Genomic DNA, 21,887 nt, shown 5'->3' on the forward strand with positions numbered 1-21,887 from the left:
AGGGAATAAATAAATATTATAGGACATTATTACACAAATCGACCTAGTCCCACAGTAAGCTCAATTAAGGCTTGTGTTGTGGGTACTAGGCGACGATAAATATAATATTTAATAAATACATATATAGATAATAACACCCAGACCCAAGAACAAATAATTGAGTTCATCACACAAATATTTGCCCTGACCGGGGATCGAACCCGGGACCGTCGGCTCAGTAGGCAGCACTTTACCACTGCGCCAACCGCGTCGTCAAAAATAAATAATTTAGGGAAAATAATTTATTCATTAAAAATAAAACAATATAATATACATTCAATGTTTATTTTATAAAAGTAAAAAGTAATTCATTTTGGTAACCTGTAACTTTTGGTTTCTATCTATAACACAATTTCTTTAACAGTACAGATAAAATATACAAATATTCCTATAATAAGGAAAATATACTATACAGATAACAGTATATAAATACAATAACTGGGTAAAAAAACTGTACAATACAAAATACAATATGTATTTAAAAATATTTCAAGACATACTTCTATACAATATTTTATGAAAAGATTAACATTTTATAGTTACTGATATACCAAAATCTAATTTCGCATTATCTTATATTTCTCAATTCAAACACACACAGAACATACACACAAAGAGATATAATATTTGTATTGACGTGATTTATAATGGTATTAGCTTTTTGCCTGCGGCTTCGTTCGTTTTTAGCTCCAAAATCCAAATTAACCTTCCCCTTTTTACTCATCGAGAATAAAATGAAGCAAAGTGCTTAATTTCATTTTGCGTCCGTCAGTTATTCAGACTTATTCTTTATATGTTTAGATTTGTATTCATTTTTTTTAAATCAATAAATTTAATTTATTTTGTGTTATTAATGAATTTCTGATGATAGTATGTGATAAGAGTTTACAGTTTAGTGTGTTAGTCATATTAGTAAACCTATTGAATACCAATATCTTAGCCTAGAGCTTGTGTGTTATGGTTTTATTTAAAAGAGTTACATAGAAGTTTTGAGATTGATTAGCTATGATTTTCATGGTGTTATTAAAACATCACAACAAGCAGTTCAGTAGTTTTTGACACAAACAAACAGACATTCGTTAAAATCGTTATTTACAGAATATACAATTATCGATCTATTTCTATAATAAACATTCAAATCTACTCAAAGTAAAATGCTTTCTCATGTTATTTAAACCGAAAGAAAGATTAACTGTCTTATCTTTCTTTGATAATTGAGAAATGAGCGCAATAATAATTCAACAAAGCTATTATAGCGAGCCAACTATATGACCCAAAAATTATGTCACTAATAATTTTGTCAAATTATTTCAATTTGTCGAAAAGGATTGTTGAAATAGACCCTCGCCATAATAACTTTGCCAGAATAAGATTATCATTGTACCAATAAATTCAGGTTAATAAATTAGTCGTCACTTGTTTTTCACGTTGTCAATATGTTATTCTGTTGAACGTTATGCCTAAGCCGTGCTAATAGTCGTCTTTTGTCGAATGTATTGTCAGTTTTATATGTCCTGAAATATATAAATTGTTAGTAAATAATATACTTATGTAAATATATGGGTGATATATAAATAATTGTATGAATATTGGTGTAATTGGGTTAATATGTTAAATTTGAAGCGCCTGACAGAAAATAAACTCAATCATTACGATCGGCGTGATTGCTAATAAATTGTGTCAGGCGTTTTATTTTAAAACTTTGATGAGCAAATCGTGGTAACTATGAAACTTAACATAATACTAAACATTATAAACTAATACTACTTTTTGCCAGCGATCAAGTTTCCAGCCTCGTCTTTGTACAGGTCCTCGTTAATTCCATAGAAAGCTGGCGCGCTGGGACAATCCACCTGGAAAATAATAATTAAATTTATTTTTAAACTATTAAAATTAAGTATTCAGGATTTCCAAATTAAGTTAGGTTAGCGGTAATCGTCTCTAATATTTATGTAGGTTTAGAATTTTATACTATATACTCAGATTAAGTTAGTTATAATTTGTAATTTGTATTATAACTACGTGAAACTTGATTAAAATCAAAAATATCCTGATTTCATCCTGATTTCAACTCAAAAATAGCTAGACGTAGCCCAGCTTACTCACTCATTCATACGTACAATAATGTTTGTAAATCAAAACATCTGAAAAACTGCAATATGTATAAATGCAATAAAATAATGAAATCTTGGCTGCATGAACTTTCATACAGCGATACCGAAGATCTGGTCTAAATATAAGAATAAACTTTAATTTTAATAGAAATCTGTTGGTGAGAAATAAAACTTGAACAATTTACTTATGCTAAAAAGCTACTTTAATTAATATTATTGGATCCCTGAACGCATTCACACATGAACACAAACACACACATATTTACACTATCACCTTCATCCACACTCGCCTTCCCACAACACACACTTACACAGACACACACACACACACACAATCACACACCCTATGTTAAATGGAAAATGTTGTAAGTTCTTGTATTAAGTACACTCATTATTATTAATTATAAATTATTTAAACATAATTATTGATGTACTGTATAATTCGTGTTAATAAAGTAACCTGTACTCCGTTTCTGATATCCAAGATACAGGCAGTAGCCTAGTTTGGATATCACTGTACTAGCAACCTTGTAAAATAATCCTACTGTTATCACATTTAACAATGTAATGATTGAATATTTTGGTTAATAAAGATTTTTATTTATTATTTATTATTATTTATTTAAAATATACGAAAAGAGATTTGGCATAAGAACTAGGATTTTGTCTGGTTAGAGGGATACGAGTTATTTGAGTTCAAGAAGTTAGCAGGCTTAAATTCGTGATAAAAAATAATGACAACTAAGGAATTTAATTAGGCAGGCATACCAATAGAAGTAACTATTCTCTAATCTGTGCCAATAGCATTAGAGCATAATATTTCGAAACGCGGGAATCCCCTCTTATCATATCCCTCAGATAAGCTCATTATAAACTTTATTAAGCTTTTATAAGTAAATCAAGAAACTCACATTAAAGAACCAATCGCAGACCCTCGTCCTCTGGTTGAACACAGTGCCAGCGTTACACAGGAACGAGTATTGTATGTTACCACCGATCGTTGGTACGCACCAATGCCATACCTGAAACATTATTTGATGTATTTCAAATATAAATAATTATAGCCTGAATGAAGATATAACCTTGCAGCGGTAAAATAAAAATTGATGAATCGTAACAAACAAGAGGAAATGTTTCCTCATTTTATTATTAAGTAGTAATTATAAATTATGAATAGAATAGTGAATTCAATGCTATTATAACAAATTTTGCTAAGTGATCAAAATTATAAATAAAACTAGATCTGTTAATTTCGATTATACAATGTAATTGCTCACAATACCTATATAAATATGCTCACAATACTTATAAATTGCTCACAATACTTATACATATACAGGGTGTCCCACTATTGGTATACTAAGCGCGAAGGAAATTGTAGTCTTGCAAACACTGATCACGTAAAAAACACTTAGACAAAATTAAGCCAAAAATTGTTTGCTTAATTTTTCCTTAATGTCCATGTTTTCGTCTCTAGCTTCGCGCTACCGGCTTATAACGCTTCTCTAATGTGAGCATTTTGTCTATGAAAACATAATCTTAAACGATAGCTCACGTGCGGGTGGCAAAGTTGAGCGGGTTGCTTGTTAGGGGTGTACACATAGAGTTTTAAGAATTCATCTATTTGTAAAAAAAATTCGTCTAGAATTTTCCTCCTTGGGGCTTAGTATACCGTTGCTGGGACACCCTGTATATGTATAGTATTCCTCACAATTATTATATTCCTACCAAGAGGAACACACTATTTTACTGCAGTGGTAACAATAATTACTTGTTGACTCATCAGTCGGTATTGTTGTTAAATGGTTTTGAGTTATGTTATAGGATGATTTTAATATGCAAAAGTTAATTTCACGAACTCATGTTCAACTATGGATCCTTATCTTTGACAACTGATTAAAATCAATATTTCGAATTTGGTTTAACCTATAAATTTAACAACATTTTTACCCTAATATTTTATTCAATACATACTTGGCACTGTGTCTCCGGGTCAGCATAATATCCAGGTATCTTGTCATCGCAGGTGAAAGCCAGGCCATTAGGCACCTCCTCGAATGCTGGATAGTCTTCGCCTGGTATGTAGCCGTCTAAGGACTGGAAACAAAATATATATTAATTAGTAGATAAACATGTAAAATGATGTAATAGTTGTATTGTGTATTTTTATTTTATTTGTTTACTAGCTTTCCGCCCGCGGCTTCGCCCGATTTGTTAAAAATCTGAACAAATTTTGTACCTACTAACCTTCCTGCATACTTGCTTCAGAACTACTCTATATCTATTAAAAAAACGAATCAAAATCCATTGCGTAGTTTTAAAGATTTATGTATTGGACTTACGTATATAATATGTATATCTATATCATTTATTGGATTTAAACAAAGCGGGCGAAGCCGCGGGCGGGTCGCTAGTCAATATTATGTGAGTTAGGAATTAAGTACCTATGTCTTTTATGTAGGTATATAGAATGTAGATTATATAAATACAATGTATATGAACAATTTTATTGTTCTCTACTAGCTGATGATTTAATTAGAAAATCGGAATTATGTTTACATAGGATCCAATTAATTTAATTACTTAATAGAATAATAACCTTTATTAATTCTTAATGAAGATTTACGATTATTCCCTGACGAAAGCTATTAGTCTAGACACGTGTATTTTTGTGTCTGTATATCTGTTTATCCGTGTTCCCTATATGGGGCACGATTATACCTACATCTGTTTCACTAATTCATTTTCTTTAGGGACAAGTATGTGATCAGCTATTTGTGTCTGTATGATCTGATGTTTTAACCATTGTAAAAAGCAGGCAGTGTCTTAGGAAAGTATTGCAAATATACATAATTATGAAATGAAACTCAAATAGGTAGTATTTTTATAGGTTTTTTTAATCTGTCTGTCTGTACTTTCGCATGTATAATATAAGGAAGGATTAATATAGTTTTCTTATATAATTGATTTGTCTAATAGAAATTTAATATTAACTTTTCAATTCTAAGTTAGTTTCACAATTATAATATTGCAAATTTTAGTAAAGTGATTCGTTCTGTAAAGAAATTTAAAGTAGGTTGATTTTAATGAATTGTTTTTATTATTTCTACTATTTTATACACTCAAATTTAGTAAGAAAATAATACTTACAGCTATAGAATAATCAATCAGGTATAGAAATAGGGCTAGGACACCTACAGATCCGACTTGTAAACTGCAAAATCGTGATGGCTTCATTTTTTCGTTTTTTTATGAATCTGAAACAAACAAAAATATTTTTTTAATGTCAAATAAAATATATAATCGTTTAGTGTTTTATTTTAATTTAGTAAGTATCCAAATTAAGTTTACGATTTTTTTTATCGTCTTATAGCGAGCATATACATAGCAGAAGCAGACTTATTTTTATTTCAATGTTTTATTTTACTATTGAATATGTATAAATAAATATATAGGTACAATATAAACAAATTATATACCCATAAATAAATTATTAGTTCAATTTAATTAAATATGATCATAATATTCAAACTTCATCTCTCAAAACGAATTTCTATATAAAATAGCATAACAAAGGTATTTTCCTAATATATAATCCATATTTTAAAACTACATACACAATACATATCCCATGTCTTTGCCCATTACACCAATTTAGCCCATGAGAATATAATAAAAAGGCTAATTAAAAGTCAATTTTTAATTATGTGACAGCGTATTGTTTTGAACAATTGTAACGCAATGGGCAATGGTTTTGTGTCGTTATGCAAAATTGTGAGACCACATAGGTTTTATACAAAAACATGTAGAATTGTTTGGCTAGCCTAGCGGAAATGGATATATGTCAGGGTCAAAATTTGGGGCATTTTTTTGGTCATGACCGCGAAACTTAACATGGTAATGTCATGTTTAAAAAGAATGTGAAAAAACGCTTGTCTGGAAGATGTTGCTGTTTAGTTATAAGGCCGATTTGGCATAATAGTCTTGTTATGTATTCGTTAATAATCCGAATGCGAAAAATATAAATATAATAATGCGAAAGTAACTCTGTCTGTCTGTCTGTCTGTTACTCAATCACGCCTTAACTACTGAACCAATTTGCATGAAATTTGGTATAGAGATATTTTGATACCCGAGAAAGGACATAGGATAGGTTTTATCCCGGAAATCCCACGGGAACGGGAACTATGCGGGTTTTTCTTTGACTGCGCGGGCGAAGCCGCGGGTGGAAAGCTAGTGTACAATAAATCATTATTAATAATGTATTTAAAGAAAAGCTTTTAATGATTTTTTTTTATGAGAGAGGAGGCAACAGAGCAGACGCGACGCCTGATGGTAAGCGTTCAGCGTCGCCCATAAGCACCCACAACGGCAGGGACATTGGGAGTGTGTTGCCGGCCTTTTAAGAAAGAATACGCTCTCTTCTTAAAGGTCCCCAGATTGTAACCATTCGGGAATACCGTACCGTATTTTCGGTATGTTGGATTATTTTCAGCTTTTGTTAGTTTTTTTTAATCGCAATAATCAGCTAGTCAAATATAAATTGTATAAAATATACTGACGAATGAGTTTCTAAAACTTAATAATTATTTGCAGGGCGGGATTTAAGCATTGTTGGGGTAGGTAGATGCATTATGTTAAAGATCCCTATTTATAACTGAATCCAAAGCATTTACATACTATATTCAGATTTAAAATTAAATTAGTCGTATAAAGAGCCTATTTGTTGATCTACATTCAACAAAAAAAAAAAAAACAATAGTTTTTAATCTAGGCTAATTTGTCTGAATTTCATTCTAATTGTTTAGTTCTAGCCTGATTTAGTAACATTTTCACTCAAGCGAGAGCTAGCGCGCAAGAGCAACTTTGTCTCTGCAACTATTTTGTCTCTCCCATCAACTCTATGGGCTAGTAAGAAAGTGCGCGCACGTAGCGACGCAACTCCCCATAGAGTTGATGGGAGAGACAAAATAGTTGCGGAGACAAAAGTTGCTCTTGTGCGCTAGCTCTAAAAGTTGTTTTTATGTCATTTCTAATAACGTAACGTACCGTCTCAATGTTGAGTTTTTCTGACTAATATAAACTAGTTGTGTGCTGGTTTTACCCGCATTACTCCGTTCCTGTTAATATTAGCGTGATGATATAATATAGCCTTCCTCAATAAATGGGCTATCTAACACCGAAATAATTTTTCAAATCGGACCAGTAGTTCCTGCGATTAGCGTGTTCAAACAAACAAACTCTTCAGCTTTATACTATTAAGTATAGATTGCGAACATTTAACAACAACAAACAATAAAACCGTACTCGAGTATCTTTAGAACACAGATAGGTAATTATTTATTCACTTTTCCCAAAACAAAATGATATAAATTTATAAAGAATAGAAAAAATTCGATCACGAGGCGGGACTCGAACCCGCATCCTTCGCGCCATTCCGGGGCGGATGCCTAACCAACTCAGCCACTCGTGACCCGCCTCAGCAATCGAATTTATTCTATTCTTTCAGTTTTATGTATAAATTTATATTTATAAAGCATTTGAATGCCATAAAAACCAAAAAATATAAAAACAAAATGATTTAAAACAAAAACAATTATCCATTTTTTATGTTAATTTCATTTAATAGGTACTTAAAGCTACGGAACCCACTAGCAAGCACACGCTTGACCACATCAGATCTTTCCGCAGCGATAGCCGTGTCCGTGTGAATTTAGATAATATCTATGACCCGGTTGTTAATATTGCAAACTGTAGCAAGGCATGGGTGTCAAGGATTTTATTTTTTACGAAAAAATATAATTATAATTATATTATATCTAAATAAAAAGGTGTAGATCACTCCATAGTATAAAACAAAGTCGCTTTCTCTATGTCCCTTTGTATGCTTAAATCTTTAAAACTACGCAACGGATTTTGATGTGGTTTTAATAAATAGAGTGCTAGGTTTTAGTATATTATTTTAAAGGTTTGAGTCAAAGCGGGCGCGGACAAAGCCGCGGGCGGAAAGCTAGTAAATTAGGTATATAATTTAGCCGGCCGCGGTGAAGTAATTTCTAAATCTATACTAATATTATAAGGCTGAAGAGTTTGTTTGTTTGTTTGAACGCGCTAATCTCTGGAACTACTGTCCGATTTGAAAAATTCTTTCGGTGTTAGATAGCCCATTCATCGAGGAAGGCTATAGGCTATATATCATCACACGAAGACCAATAGGAGAAGCGCAACGCGGGTAAAACCGCGAGGCACAGCTAGTGCATAATACTCGCGTAAAACAAACACAAGAAATTCTAAAACAATTAATTTATAACAGCAGAAATCATTCTACAAGTCAAGGCTATTAATTTGATTCTCATGACATAATTTTAATTAATGTCAATTATATTGAAATAACTGTTATCTAATAAAGGTAATTGTAATTACCTTCTAGATTTTAATTTCTCATAATAAGAAAATGGCTACAAATAAACCTATTTCCATTGTTAAATAATAATTTTTCCTCAAGAGTTTTTCCCGCCTGCGGTATTAATGAACAAAATTAATAATTATGTTTTTAAATCAATACATTTACATTATGTAAGACGTACTTTCATTAAAAATGATAATTTAATAGACTACCTACAGCCTGCGACTTTTTAACCGACTTCAAAAAAAGGAGGAGGTTATCAATTCGGCTGGTATGTTTTTTTTTTTTTATGTATGTACACCGTTTACTCCGAGGTTTCTGAACCGATTTACGTGATTCTTTTTTTGTTCGATGCGGGATGGTGTCGAATTGGTCCCATAAAAATTTTATTCGGATAGGCCCAGTAGTTTTTATTTTATGGGCATTTTTGCAAATGCAAGTTTGAAGTCGGTTGTTTTTAACGCAGTTATCACTTGTCGTGAGTAGATAATATAATATTATGGGTATACAATATACATATAGGTATCTATAATATAAAAATCGCGAAATGTGTTGGTAAGCGCATAACACGAGAAAGGCTGAACCGATTTCGTTAATTCATTTTTATAGTATTCCTTGATATACGTAACGAGGATGGTTCTTATGAAGAGAAACGTAAACATGTACCGCTAGTTTGTATAATACTAGCTTTCCACCCGCGGCTTCGCCCGCTTTGTCTAAAACATAATAAATTATATACTAAAACCTTCCTCTTGAATCACTCTATCTATTAAAAAATCCGCATCAAAATCCGTTGCGTAGTTTAAAAGATTTAAACATACATAGGGACATAGGGACAGAGAAAGCGACTTTGTTTTATACTATGTAGTGATTACTCCAAAGACCAGACTTTTAAACCGACGCACACGTGTAAGAAGTGAAACTTCTTTGGCAAGATTCAAAGATACCAAAATGGTCGTCTTCCATAACGTGACGGTATTGCCATGACGCGACCTTGAAATTTAGCTCTCAACGCGCCTAAAGAAGTTTCACTTCAAAAAATCTACCATATTGTCCTAAGTCAAACGTATTCTTAACTTCACACGAACAGGAAATTCTTAACAAATGCAGTTTCTATTATTTCCACGTTAATGTCTTTTTGTTTGTGGCAATCAATAATGCTTGGGATTTCTTCACGTTATAATCTGTGGCTTTAAATGACATTTCGTTTCCCGCCTGTTTTATCCGTAAAATTACGCGGTTACTATGTAGCTTTTTTAAAATACTAGCTTTCCGTCCGCGGCTTCGCCCGCTTTGTCTAAAACCTTATAAATTATATACAAAAACCTTCCTCGAGAACCATTGTATCCATTAAAAAAACCGCATCAAAATCCAATGTGTAGTATTAAAGATTTAAGCTTACAAAGGGATATAGGGACAGAAAAAGCGACTTTGTTTTATACTATATGTAGTGAAGTAATCAATACATATTATAGTATAAAACAATTTTCTGACCCTATGTTCCTATGTATGCTTAAATCTTTAAAACTACGCCACGGATTTTGATGCGGTTTTTTATAGTGATCCAAGAGGAATTAAATTATTGTCTTGTCACCGATCCTTGATAAGTGTACAAAGTTTGAATTAAATCTATCCTAAAGTGTGCTAAAGTCAAAATCGAGTCTAAAGGAGTCGGTTACTAAGGGTTCGGAAGCTAATGAAAGCGTGTTTAAATAAATCGAGTAGTTCTGTAGTTAAATTGTTACAAACGAACGTATCTTTCCTATTTATAATAAAGAAAAATGACTTAAATGGCATCTTTATATATAATTAAAAATATAACTACGCTTCTATTAATAAAGCAATTGCTATTTTCATCGCGTGCATTCTATGGTATTTTATTTACATTGAGGTCGTTAGTTTGTACGTTTGTTGCCCTTTCACGCAATACCTAAATAATTGCTGAACATATTCGGATGAAATTTATTGTCCAGTTAGCTCATAAATCAATTTAAATATATGAGAAATTCAGAATAGATATCTATTAGGATGTATCTATAAGTAGGCTCTGATTTTAGATTATAAGGATGTCGACTAAGTTCTAATTTGAAAAAAGATAGAGCTGTGTTTATATAAAAAAAACCTATTTATTCTTCCTATTAATTATAAGCAGTATATGTGTTTGTATGTTGGTTTAATTTAAAGCTCAATAACTAAATAGATTTTAATGAATTTATTCATATGATATTAGATCATGAATTCTGTCGACTGTAAAAGTAAGAATTGAAATAAAGGATGGAATATAAATATGTCGAGAGAACCTGCAGACAGAAAGGTAGTTAAAACAAATAATTTCATGCCGATCAATTGATGATTAATTGTGTTGAAAAATAAGAGCGAGTGTGCTAACGGTATTGCCATGACGCGAAATTTACATTTTACTCTCAACGCGCCTAAAGAAGTTTCACTTCAAAATTTAAATGTAATAACACCTGTAAATCTTTCAAATAACTACAATAAATAAATAAAAAAATGAATTCGAATTACGGCAATAGATTATTATCTATACATATAATAAAATCGTAGGAAAGTCAAAACTGTACATTGAATATTTTTTTAAAAGAATACATAATCCATGATCTATAATCGATATAGAAGCCAAAAACACAGTTTTTAGAATTTTTGTCTGTTTGTCTGTTTATCTGTTTGTCTGTTTGTCTGTTTGTCTGTATGTTTGACCGAGCTAATCTCAGAAAGTACTGCATAGATTTACTTCAAATTTTGCATGAATATTCCTTAGAGGTCGGGTGAGGATAGTTTAAACATATTATCATGATATCACCTTCGGGGGAGGAGCTGTGAACCTTTATTTTTCTTACATATTCCGTGTACTACGACAGCGTACAATCTAAAGACTCATGTTTAAATGTTGGTTTCGAGTAAGCCATACTATTATCTAGCTTTACAAAATAAAAACTATGTCATTTACGTAATTTGGGCAGAGAAACAGTTTAATGAATTTAGTAGTATAAAGACAAATTTGAAACAGCGCCATCTATAAGATTTCGTAAAAATCAAATCAATTTACATGTTAACACTACTGAATACACTGTTGAAAATTAATAATTTAAATATAATCATATTATTTATTTATCTCTTTAGCCCATATCTTCCATTCCCTATAAGGTGCGCTTATATTTCGTGTGAATATACTGCATTTTTAAAAGTGAGGGTAGGTAGATGTTTATTATTTTAAGTCAAACTAGACACCATTACAATTAATCTAACATTGATTGTGTTCATTGGTTACATTTTTAAAATCTTCGTGTTTTATATAAAGAATAGAAAAAATTCGATTTAATACTTAGGTACATATTCTATAACGGTACGCTCAAACTGTTAATCTACATTTAATTTAGATTATTATTTGAAATACTAAGTAATGTAGAATTTAAATCACATTCATTCATGTTTTCCTCAGATTTTCGATTTTCTCCGATTTTAAGATTTTCTTATCAGAGTTTTCAATTTTAATGTAGTTAAATTTTATAAGAGACAATTAAGAACATTCAAAAATAAAGTGTCACGTATTTTTTTTAAACGACGAATGACCTAAAACGACGTAATCGCGGACGAAGTCGCGGGCAACAGCTAGTTATCTTATAATCTTAAACACCAGTCCTGTAAATCTTTCGATGATTTTTGTAAATAAATTGTATATATTTGTTAATTTGGATTGCAGTAATAGCAAATTACGTAATACCTTACGAAATTACCAGACCCAAATTAAATTAATAGTATTGTCAAATGTAACACAATCTAGTAATCACAGATCAAGTGTAGGGTTTAACAATTGTCTAGACCACAGACCGCAATACCTGTATTTTTGACTGACTCCAAAAATGAGGTTATAATACTATGTATATTGAATAGTATAATTAAGTCTTTATATTTGTTCACTAGCTGTGCCCCGCGGTTTCACCCGCAGTGCTCCGCTCTTGTTGGTCTTAGCGTGCTGGTAATACCGAAAGAATTTTTCAAATCGGTTCAGTAGTTCCTGAGATTAGCGCGTTCAAACAAACAAACTCTTCAGCTTTATAATATTAGTATAGACTATAGATGTATATTGAATGGTTTATTTGACTTGTCTTTATATTTGTTCATGAACATAATTTTTATAGACATTACTTACTAATATCTTCTCCATCTCTATATATATATGATTTTGTATAAATATATAAAATTATCTTGTCACAATATTAGTATACGCCTTCGAAACGGCTTGACCGATTCTCATGAAATTTTGTGTGAATCATAATATTACATAGGAATTATTAGTCTATACCCTACAGAGAAGATTCAAATACTAATATCATAAAAGAATGTCGTAAAAAGAATGTTTTAAACAAATTAATTAAAAAAATATATTCTCTGGTCCCTAGACAAGAAAATTTCGTATTCTTTGCTACGTATAGACTAACATAGACTTACCTAACCTATTTTTAAATTATTCCTAACTAGATTTACGCCCGCGGCTTCGCCCGCGTTTTCGAAGAAAAACTTACATAGCTCCCGTTCCCGTGGGATTTCCGGGATAAACCCTATTCTATGTATTAATCCAAGTTACCCTCTATATGCGTGCTAAATTTCATTGTAATCGGTTCAGTAGTATTTGCGTGAAAGAGGATTAAATGCACAAAAAGAAAGCCTAAATATATTTGACACAGAGTTACATAAAGATACATATTTGAATATACGTAACTAGGAAATATCGCTAGGAAGTGAAAATCACGCGAACACGAGAGAACCCGAGTGCAAAATGTAGCTCAATTAATTTAAATTATACGCAATTATTTTGTGATATGTGTATAATGTCGGAAATAAATATGTCAAATACATTTTTGTAATAGTTCTGAATTGTTGTATAGTCTGTGAAAGTTTCGGTTCTTAACCCCGTGGAGAGAAGTTTTAGGGCTTATATTTTTTTTTTTTTTGTTTTTATGGCATTCAAATGCTTTATAAATATAAATTTATAAAGGATAGAAAAAATTTATAAATTTATATTTATAAAGCATTTGAATGCCATAAAAACAAAAAAAAAAAATATAAATTCAAGAAAAGGTCGTGTTCCATCGTTACAATATTGTATTCACTGAAAAGTGCTTCATATTGGTTGAAATGGTTGTTAAATCATCTCAATTGATGGCGCGCGGTGTGTCCCTTAAGACACATAAAACTGAAAGGATAGAATAAATTCGATTACTCGGGCGGGTCACGAGTGGCTGAGTTGGTTAGGCATCCGCCCCGGAATGGCGCGAAGGATGCGGGTTCAAGTCCCGCCTCGTGATCGAATTTTTTCTATCCTTTATAAATTTATAGTTTTAGGGCTGTCAATAATCTATGCTAATATTATAAAGCTGAAGAGTTTGTTTGTTTGAACGCGCTTATCTCGGGAACTACTGGTCCGATTTGGAAAAATTCTTTCGGTGTTAGATAGCCCATTTATCGAGGAAGGCTATAGGCTATATTATCATCACGCTAAGACCAACAGGAGTGGAGCACTGCGGGTAAAACCGCGGGGCACAGCAAGTTTGAAAATAAAAAGAAAATCGTTTGGGGACTGGTCTTTAATTTAGTATTGTTTTTATTATCACTACATAGTATAAAACAAAGTCGCTTTTTCTGTCCCTATGTCCTGTATGCTTAAATCTTTAAAACTACTTTTACTTTTACTTTTTTAATAGATAGAGTGATTCAAGAGGAAGGTTTTAGTATATTATTTATTAGGTTTTAGACAAAGCGGGCGAAGCCGTGGGTGGTAAGCTAGTATTGAACATAAAACAACCTAATACAGAGTTAATTAGAGCAAGAGCTAAAATTTAGGGCCGATTTTTCAATGCTTGGATAAAACTTATTCGTCGAATAATGTATAAAACTACCACTTTAAAAACGTATTCTAATTGCCCGTATTTGACAGTTTACGTGACATTTTAATATTATCGCGTAATACTTTATTGGACGGATAAGTTTTATCCAAGCATTGAAAAATCGTCCCTTAAATAAATTAGAATTTTTATCCGTTTGTATGTTCCACATGACGTATTAAACTACTGAATAAAAATAAAATAAATAAATATTTCAGGGCAATTTTCACACACGGCACGATCTGATCCCATACTAAGCTTTCGCTTGTGTTATGGAAACCTGCTGCGGCTGATAATCATACATATATAATTATAAATACATAGATACGTATATAGATAATTAACACCCAGACTAAGAGCAAATATCTATGTTCATCACACAAATATTTGCCCCGGTGGGAATCGAACTTGCTCGGCTTGGAAGGCAGGGCCACTACCAACCAAGCCAACCGGTCAGTTGAATTATTCAAATACAGTTAAAAGTTCAAATTTAACCTAGTAATTCTACAAATAAAAAAATGTGTGTGTGTACTAGTGTACACACGTTAGAAGTGAAACATCTTTATGACCGTATTTAAAAAAAAAAATACTATATGCAACTTTACTGAAATACGTCGAATCACGCGTGGTAGAAATAAGAAAAAAATGGCGCGTAACGAAAAAATGTTATACTAAATTTTTTCCAAACCCGATAACGAAGTTTCATTTCCAAAAATGAAGCGGAAAAATAGCCTTCTTTCGATGTTATCTATATATATAAAACTCAAACTGACTGTGACTGATATAGTGATCTATCAACGCACAGCCCAAACCACTGGACGTATCGGGCTGAAATTTGGCATGCAGGTAGATGTTAGGACGTAGGCATCCGCTAAGAAAGGATTTCCCGAAATTCTTGCGGGAACGGGGAAAAACGAGGATGCACGTACAAAGTCGTGGGCGGAAGCTAGTTATGGTATAAACAATCTCACATACATATACGGTGAAAAAATATAACAGCTAAAACAGAGTAATTAAAGAATAAAATTTTAGCGAATGATTTACATACGTACATAATACAGTACTTTTTGTACACTTCAGTCAGAATAATTGTTATTTTTATAACCTTGGCATATAAACTATGTCCTAATTATATTATGTAGATTAACATCTTTACAGTAAAAAATAGGTCAAAAGAAGAAACTGGATTGTTCTTCCAACTTCTTTATAATTATAATTTTTAGTGCACTTTGCCCTGTTTTATATTACTTTTGCACTGCGTCTCCTTGTCCACCAGGTTGTCAGGAAGAGATCGCTGTCTGAGCGATAAGACCACCTGTTGTGCTCTTTTATAAATTAATGTATTGTGTCCATTGAGGACATATGGACATATGGACATATGGAGACGACACCGCCTACATTACTTATGTTCCGCTCAACATACGCCATATGGCGTAACTGCAAGTGAAACTCATCAAATATGCCTTCGTGTGTGTTACGATATTCCACAAATAATACAAATATGTAATACGGAAAAGTGCAAAGGAATTACTTTCATCGGTAAGTACCTAACTAGATATAATAATTTTTAAAACTTAGAGCAAAAAAATGGCGCACAGATTCTGTTCGTGGTGTCTCCTCCATACGAAGTAATATTATCTCAATGATTGTGTCCTTATTTGTACTTCTCTCTGTGGTGCACAATAAAGTATTATCGTTGTTTGTATGAATAATAAATCGCTAAATGTGTTGCTAAGCGCAAACCTCGAGAACGGCTCTACAAATTTGGCTAGTTTTTAACGTTTTTGTTAAGGCACTAGGAAGGTTCTTATGGATAGAAAACACGAAAGAAGGGAAATAGAGCAGAACAACATATGCTGGGGCAGCTATTAGTTGAATATTATTTTAAAAGTTTATTGTCAAGTACCTTTTAACTTCGATATAACTTGAAGGGATAAATACTTGTATTTCTAATAATAATATAGTTTAACGTTAAAATCAACTAATAACACGCTTGAATGAGACAAACTCATAAAATGTATTGTCACCGACACTTCAAAAATGTACAAAGAATGAATTAAATCTGACTCTACAGGAGTCGATTACATACAAACATACAGGTTATCCTAATAAAAGCGTGTTAAAAATTATAATAGAGACAAAACAATATTCAAGGAGAGCTACACAGTCTGGGACAATCTTTAGATAAAAAATATAATATTTTAACGTATTTTAAACACGATTTATTCACATTATCCCGACGTATCGCACACTTTGCAGCGAGTTATCCGTTACATTATTAATTTATTTCTAAATGTATAATACTCAAACACAATAAAATGCTAACAATGTAATATTGCACTATTTAATTAATGAGATTATAGGATAAGTTATTACGAACCTAATCATGATGGGTTAAGCTTCACGCAAATCAGCTTCGTAATTTATATCATTTGTAAGGCTTCGTTTTACCCCATGCAAGTATATTTTTATTATATGTTAATTATTTTAATATTAAATCACAAAAAAATGTAACAAACATGAACTATAAACTGCGATTTTAAAATTGGAAAACCTAATTTTTAAAAACCAGATTATGCATGTTTTTATAATTATTTTTTTATCTGTAAGTAAACATAGTCTGTATGTATAACGTTTTTGAAAAATTTGATTACGTTCTTAAAATTAAAACTCCAAATATTTCGAGACCTCATCTCAAAATACGATAGGTACTCATCGTATTTTTTTTTTTATTTTAATATAATTATAATAGTCAATGAGTCGATTAAATTTTTTACGCGTTTTTCACATTGGACTCCTTATTTTTCGATAACAATAAATATTTTTTATTTTTTAATCTATAATCAATAAAAAGATATACATACGTTATGCACAGTACACACCACACTCCGGTACAACTAGACAACAACTGAACTATTGTGTACTACACTTACATGTTTTATAATCATTGCTCGATTTGTGTGGACATGGCTTTATTTGTTTTTATTATAATTTAATATTTTGGTTTAATATTCAACTTAAAGTGGATTTAGGTATAATAATTTCAAGTTGGCAGTTCTTAAAGCAGTTTAGTTATTTTTTTTAATATTCTTTTACATCTGAATTTGTTTAGTTAAATGTATTGTATGGAGGAAATTCTTCAGAAAGACTTCAAACAGTTCCAGTTTCGAGTTATTTTTATCAGTAGAAGTAAGATAGTTAAGTATTAATACAATGAATAACAATATTACAATAAAATAAAACAATTCTTATTTTACTTGATACTACAGACACATGATAAACATGATAATCTTTTAAAAATACTCTCTTTTACAATATAACATAAAACTGATATGAGCAGTTTACATGTATGTGTGTTTCTTTATTCCACCGTTACTTCTAAATATCTGAACAGAATTTGATCTCTATGTAGAGTTAGCTGGATTATCCCAGTTTTAGAATTATGTTTTGTGGAATGTTAGATACATTATATTTGCTAATATATGTTAGATACAAAATACTTGAAAAAAAAATAATTTACAAATGCAGAAATTATTTTACGAATAAGTAAATGACTTCTTTTTAAGAGTCCAAACCCAAAAAATCGAAATCTCTACATCATTATAAATCTCCATGTATATAGATAAATCCTTATTACCCTTGGTTACGATTTCGATAATTCTTTTTTTATAATATTCCTCGAAGTACGAGGGTGGTTCTAATGAAGAGAATACGTAAACATGTACCACGGGCGAAGCTGGGGCGGACCGCTAGTTTAGAAATATAGTTAAAATATAAATGTTACATGATTTTGAATGAAAGATAAAATGTTGACTACCAAATTAAAAAAAATTATAATCTACTAAACTTACACAGAAAAAACTCGCATAGTTCCAGTTCCTGTGGGATTTCCGGGATAAAACCTATCCTATGTGTTAATCCAAGTTATCCTCTATATGTGTGCTAAATTTCATTGTAATCGGTTCAGTAGTATTTGCATGAAAGAGTAACAAACACACATACACATTACACATACACCTACATACATCTTCACAAACTTTCGCATTTATAATATTAGTCGTATCCACACTACGCTATCAATTCTCTCACGACAAACGCGTTGTGAATCTGGACGATTTGTAAATAAACATAATAATTATTACAAAAATTCGTAACTGTACGACCTTTAGCAATTCGGGTGTGTCAATTCGCATTGTTCTTAATTATATTGTTTTTATAACATTTATTTGAAATTTAAACTATTATTTTGTACTCGAGTCACACGGATGTTTATTAGATAGCTGTTCCCTGCGGTTTCACCCGCATTGCTCCGCTCCTATTGCTCTTAGCGTGATGATACATAGCCTATTACCTTATGCCTTGCTCGATGAATGGGCTATCTAACACTGAAAGAATTTTTCAAATCGGACCAGTAGTTCCTGAGATTAGCGCGTTCAAACAAGCAAACTCTTCAGCTTTATAATATTAGCACAGACTATAGTAGTATAGATTTGATTATTGATAAGAAAGCAACGAAATCATTTGACTATATTCAGTTTAGTTATAGCAAATCGAAGCTTACAAAAGTAAATATGTATCTATGTTATAACGAAAATTACAGTCAGATATCCTAAATCCTTATATTATATCGGCTTACACTATATTAATATGATTTAAGTATTTTTACACATTGAAAACAATTAAAAACAGAAGCGAGGCAATGATCCATTTTGGCGGGAAAGTGAAGTAATAAAAAACAATATGGCGCATTTTGCAAGTTTCATACGTGTATCGTGTTTTGAAACATAGTAAATGGAATAGTTATAAGCCTTACCACGGTGATCCCTATAACTGGAGTTTCAAATTTTTTTAATTGACTCTTCAGTTGTATTTCCTGCAAGCTTTTATTTATTTTCAATAATTAATCTATTAAGTAAATAAAGAAAAATATAAGTATGTGTTTCTTTATTTTTTCCTCTAGCGTCGAAAACAAACAGAAATTACACTTTTTGCTGTGTATAATTTTGTCAGTGATCTTTATTAAATCAAATAAAACACATTTTAATTAATTATAAACACAATTTATTAAAAAATTTTACCTATGTAGTTTGGAAATTTAACAGCGAGCATAGTCAGGGGTAGAGCCTTTGCTCATCCATACTAATATTATAAATGTGAAAGTAACTCTGTCTGTCTGTTACTCAATCACCCCTAAACTACTGAACCAATTTTCATTTGCATTTTGCATGAAATTTAGTATAGAGATATATTGATACCCGAGAAAGTACATAGGCTACTTTTTATTGCGAAATATGTACCACGGGCGAAGCCGGGGCGGACCGCTAGTTTACAATAAATCTCGCTTTATATCCGTTAAAAAATATTAATTTGTCGCATGTATGTACTTTGTATACTTAATTGATATTTAAAATTGTAGTAGTTGTGTATAGTAATTGTAGTGTATAGAGTAATATGGACGATACATTTTTCGATGATTCTAAAAGGTCAACTTCTAAAATATAAAATGGTTATTATAAAAGGAGATTGTTGTCTTAACATTTCCTTTCGTAATAAGGATGACCGTCAAAAGTAAAGAGTACCTACCTATAGGTTTTATGCTAAAATTGAAATGGAAGAGTTTGCAGAATATTTTCATTTTTACTGTTACAATTTATCAACTAGCTGTGCCCCGTGTTTTTACCCGCAGTGCTCCGCTCCTTTTGGTCTTAGCGTGATGATAGCCTTTCTCGATAAATGGGCTATCTAACACCAAAAGAATTTGTCAAATCGGACCAGTAGTTCTTGAGATTAGCGCGTTCAAACAAACTCTTCAGCTTTATAATATTAGTATAGATTTACCTATGGAGCGTATTTTTTGTATATAGATACCAATAGCTTTATTATTTATATTAATGAAAATTACGCAAACATACAAACAGTAAATGTAAGTTTTATTATTTCGACTTCTAATGATTTCTTCGGTAAATCCATACTAATATTATAAATGCGAAAGTAACTCTGTCTGTCTGTCTGTCTGTTACTCAATCACGCCTAAACTACTGAACCAATTTTCATGAAATTTGGTATGGAGATATTTTGATACCCGAGAAAGGACATAGGCTACTTTTTACCCCGGGACATAGGATAGGTTTTATCCCGGAAATCCCACGGGAACGGGAATTATGCGGGTTTTTCTTTGACTGCGCGGGTGAAGCCGCGGGCGGATAGCTAGTATGAAATAAAATATATCAAGAGATTAATGTAAATAGGTAAGAGAGTTTTCAGATTCAATTAAAATACAAAAATAAGTTTTTTACTTGAAATAGGCTAACCCGAAACACTGACACAAAATTTCGGGTCATTTGTAACAGGATGGCGGTTCTACAGGGGTCTTAGTACGCAATGACAAAAAGAAAAATGATGGTCAGAACGCTGATACTGGATACCTTAAGATACTGTAATATTTTATATTAGAGAATCTTAACATAAAATATTATAGTACCTTCAGAAAATTAAGCTTAAGAAAATTATTATCAAGAAACCGGCATGTCAAAGAATCAAAAGTTCAACGACATGTGACATCTGCCAACACGCACTTGGCCAGCGTGGTGGATTATGGCATAAGAAATAATTTCTATCTAATAGCAGATGTAACTACATATTTACTATTAAGTAATCTGTCGTTATACTATTATTCAAAAAAGCTTAAATAAGTCACGACTCATTTAAGCATTTTAAGCACGACACGTCGTGCAAAACATTTTTTTGGGATTCAGTATATTATTTACTAGCTGCTCCGCGCGGTTTCACCCCCGTGGCTCCACTCCTGTTGGCCGTAGCGTGATGATATTAAATATCCTATAGCCTTCCTCGATAAATGATCTATCTAACACCGAAATAATTTTTCAAATATGTAACTGTATATTATCATAATATGCCAAAGAACTGTCCTGTGGTTTTTACGCGACAACCCTCTATGGGTTTTTATCTTTTGGAATTATTAAATATTAATTCTAACAAATTTAATTGAAAATCAATAAAAAATATCGTACCTATTAGAATTAATAGATTCAGGTTTCAGAACCTTAGACTCATAATATATACTCCCTTTTACATTAATTTCTACAAAATACCATAACATCCATAAAATACCTACTGTTTCAATACTATATTACACTAGCTTTCCGCCCGCGGCTTCGCCCGCGTTTTCAAAGAAAAACCATAGTTGCCATTCCTATGGGATTTCGGGGATAAAAAGTTGCCTATGTTTTATTCTGGGTCTTCAGCTACCTACATGCCTAATTTCATTGTAATCGGTTCAGTATAATTTTCGTGAAAGAGTAACAAACTTTCATATTTATAATATTAGTAGGATAAAAATTTCAACTCTTACATTTTTAAAGCTTTAATTCAATTTATTAGTTTCCAAAAATATACACAGATGAT

The 21,887-nt window shown here is 31.6% G+C and overlaps 1 protein-coding gene across 1 annotated transcript; it reads right to left on the reverse strand.

Annotated features, from left to right (window-relative positions):
* Positions 1 to 835: 835 nt before the first annotated feature.
* LOC123704130 (U-scoloptoxin(01)-Cw1a-like) lies at positions 836 to 17,419 on the reverse strand. The gene is made up of 5 exons (XM_045652424.1): positions 17,327 to 17,419; positions 5,304 to 5,410; positions 4,128 to 4,250; positions 3,065 to 3,175; positions 836 to 1,892 (listed from the first exon to the last, which is right to left on the reverse strand). The coding sequence occupies exons 2-5, from the start codon at positions 5,388 to 5,390 to the stop codon at positions 1,803 to 1,805; spliced, it is 411 nt and encodes a 136-aa protein (XP_045508380.1). The 5' UTR covers positions 5,391 to 5,410; positions 17,327 to 17,419; the 3' UTR covers positions 836 to 1,802.
* Positions 17,420 to 21,887: the final 4,468 nt, after the last annotated feature.

Source organism: Colias croceus, chromosome 28, assembly GCF_905220415.1.
Source record: "Colias croceus chromosome 28, ilColCroc2.1".
NCBI lineage: Eukaryota > Metazoa > Arthropoda > Insecta > Lepidoptera > Pieridae > Colias > Colias croceus.

What these genes read in the sequence shown, in the direction of transcription:
- LOC123704130 (XM_045652424.1), bottom strand. Translation starts at nt 5,390, where the DNA reads ATGAAGCCATCACGATTTTGCAGTTTACAAGTCGGATCTGTAGGTGTC. An exon ending in TGATTGATTATTCTATAGCT is followed by an intron (nt 4,251 to 5,303) that starts GTAAGTATTATT and finishes TTTTGTTTCCAG; the next exon opens with TCCTTAGACGGCTACATACC. An exon ending in ACCCGGAGACACAGTGCCAA is followed by an intron (nt 3,176 to 4,127) that starts GTATGTATTGAA and finishes ATAATGTTTCAG; the next exon opens with GTATGGCATTGGTGCGTACC.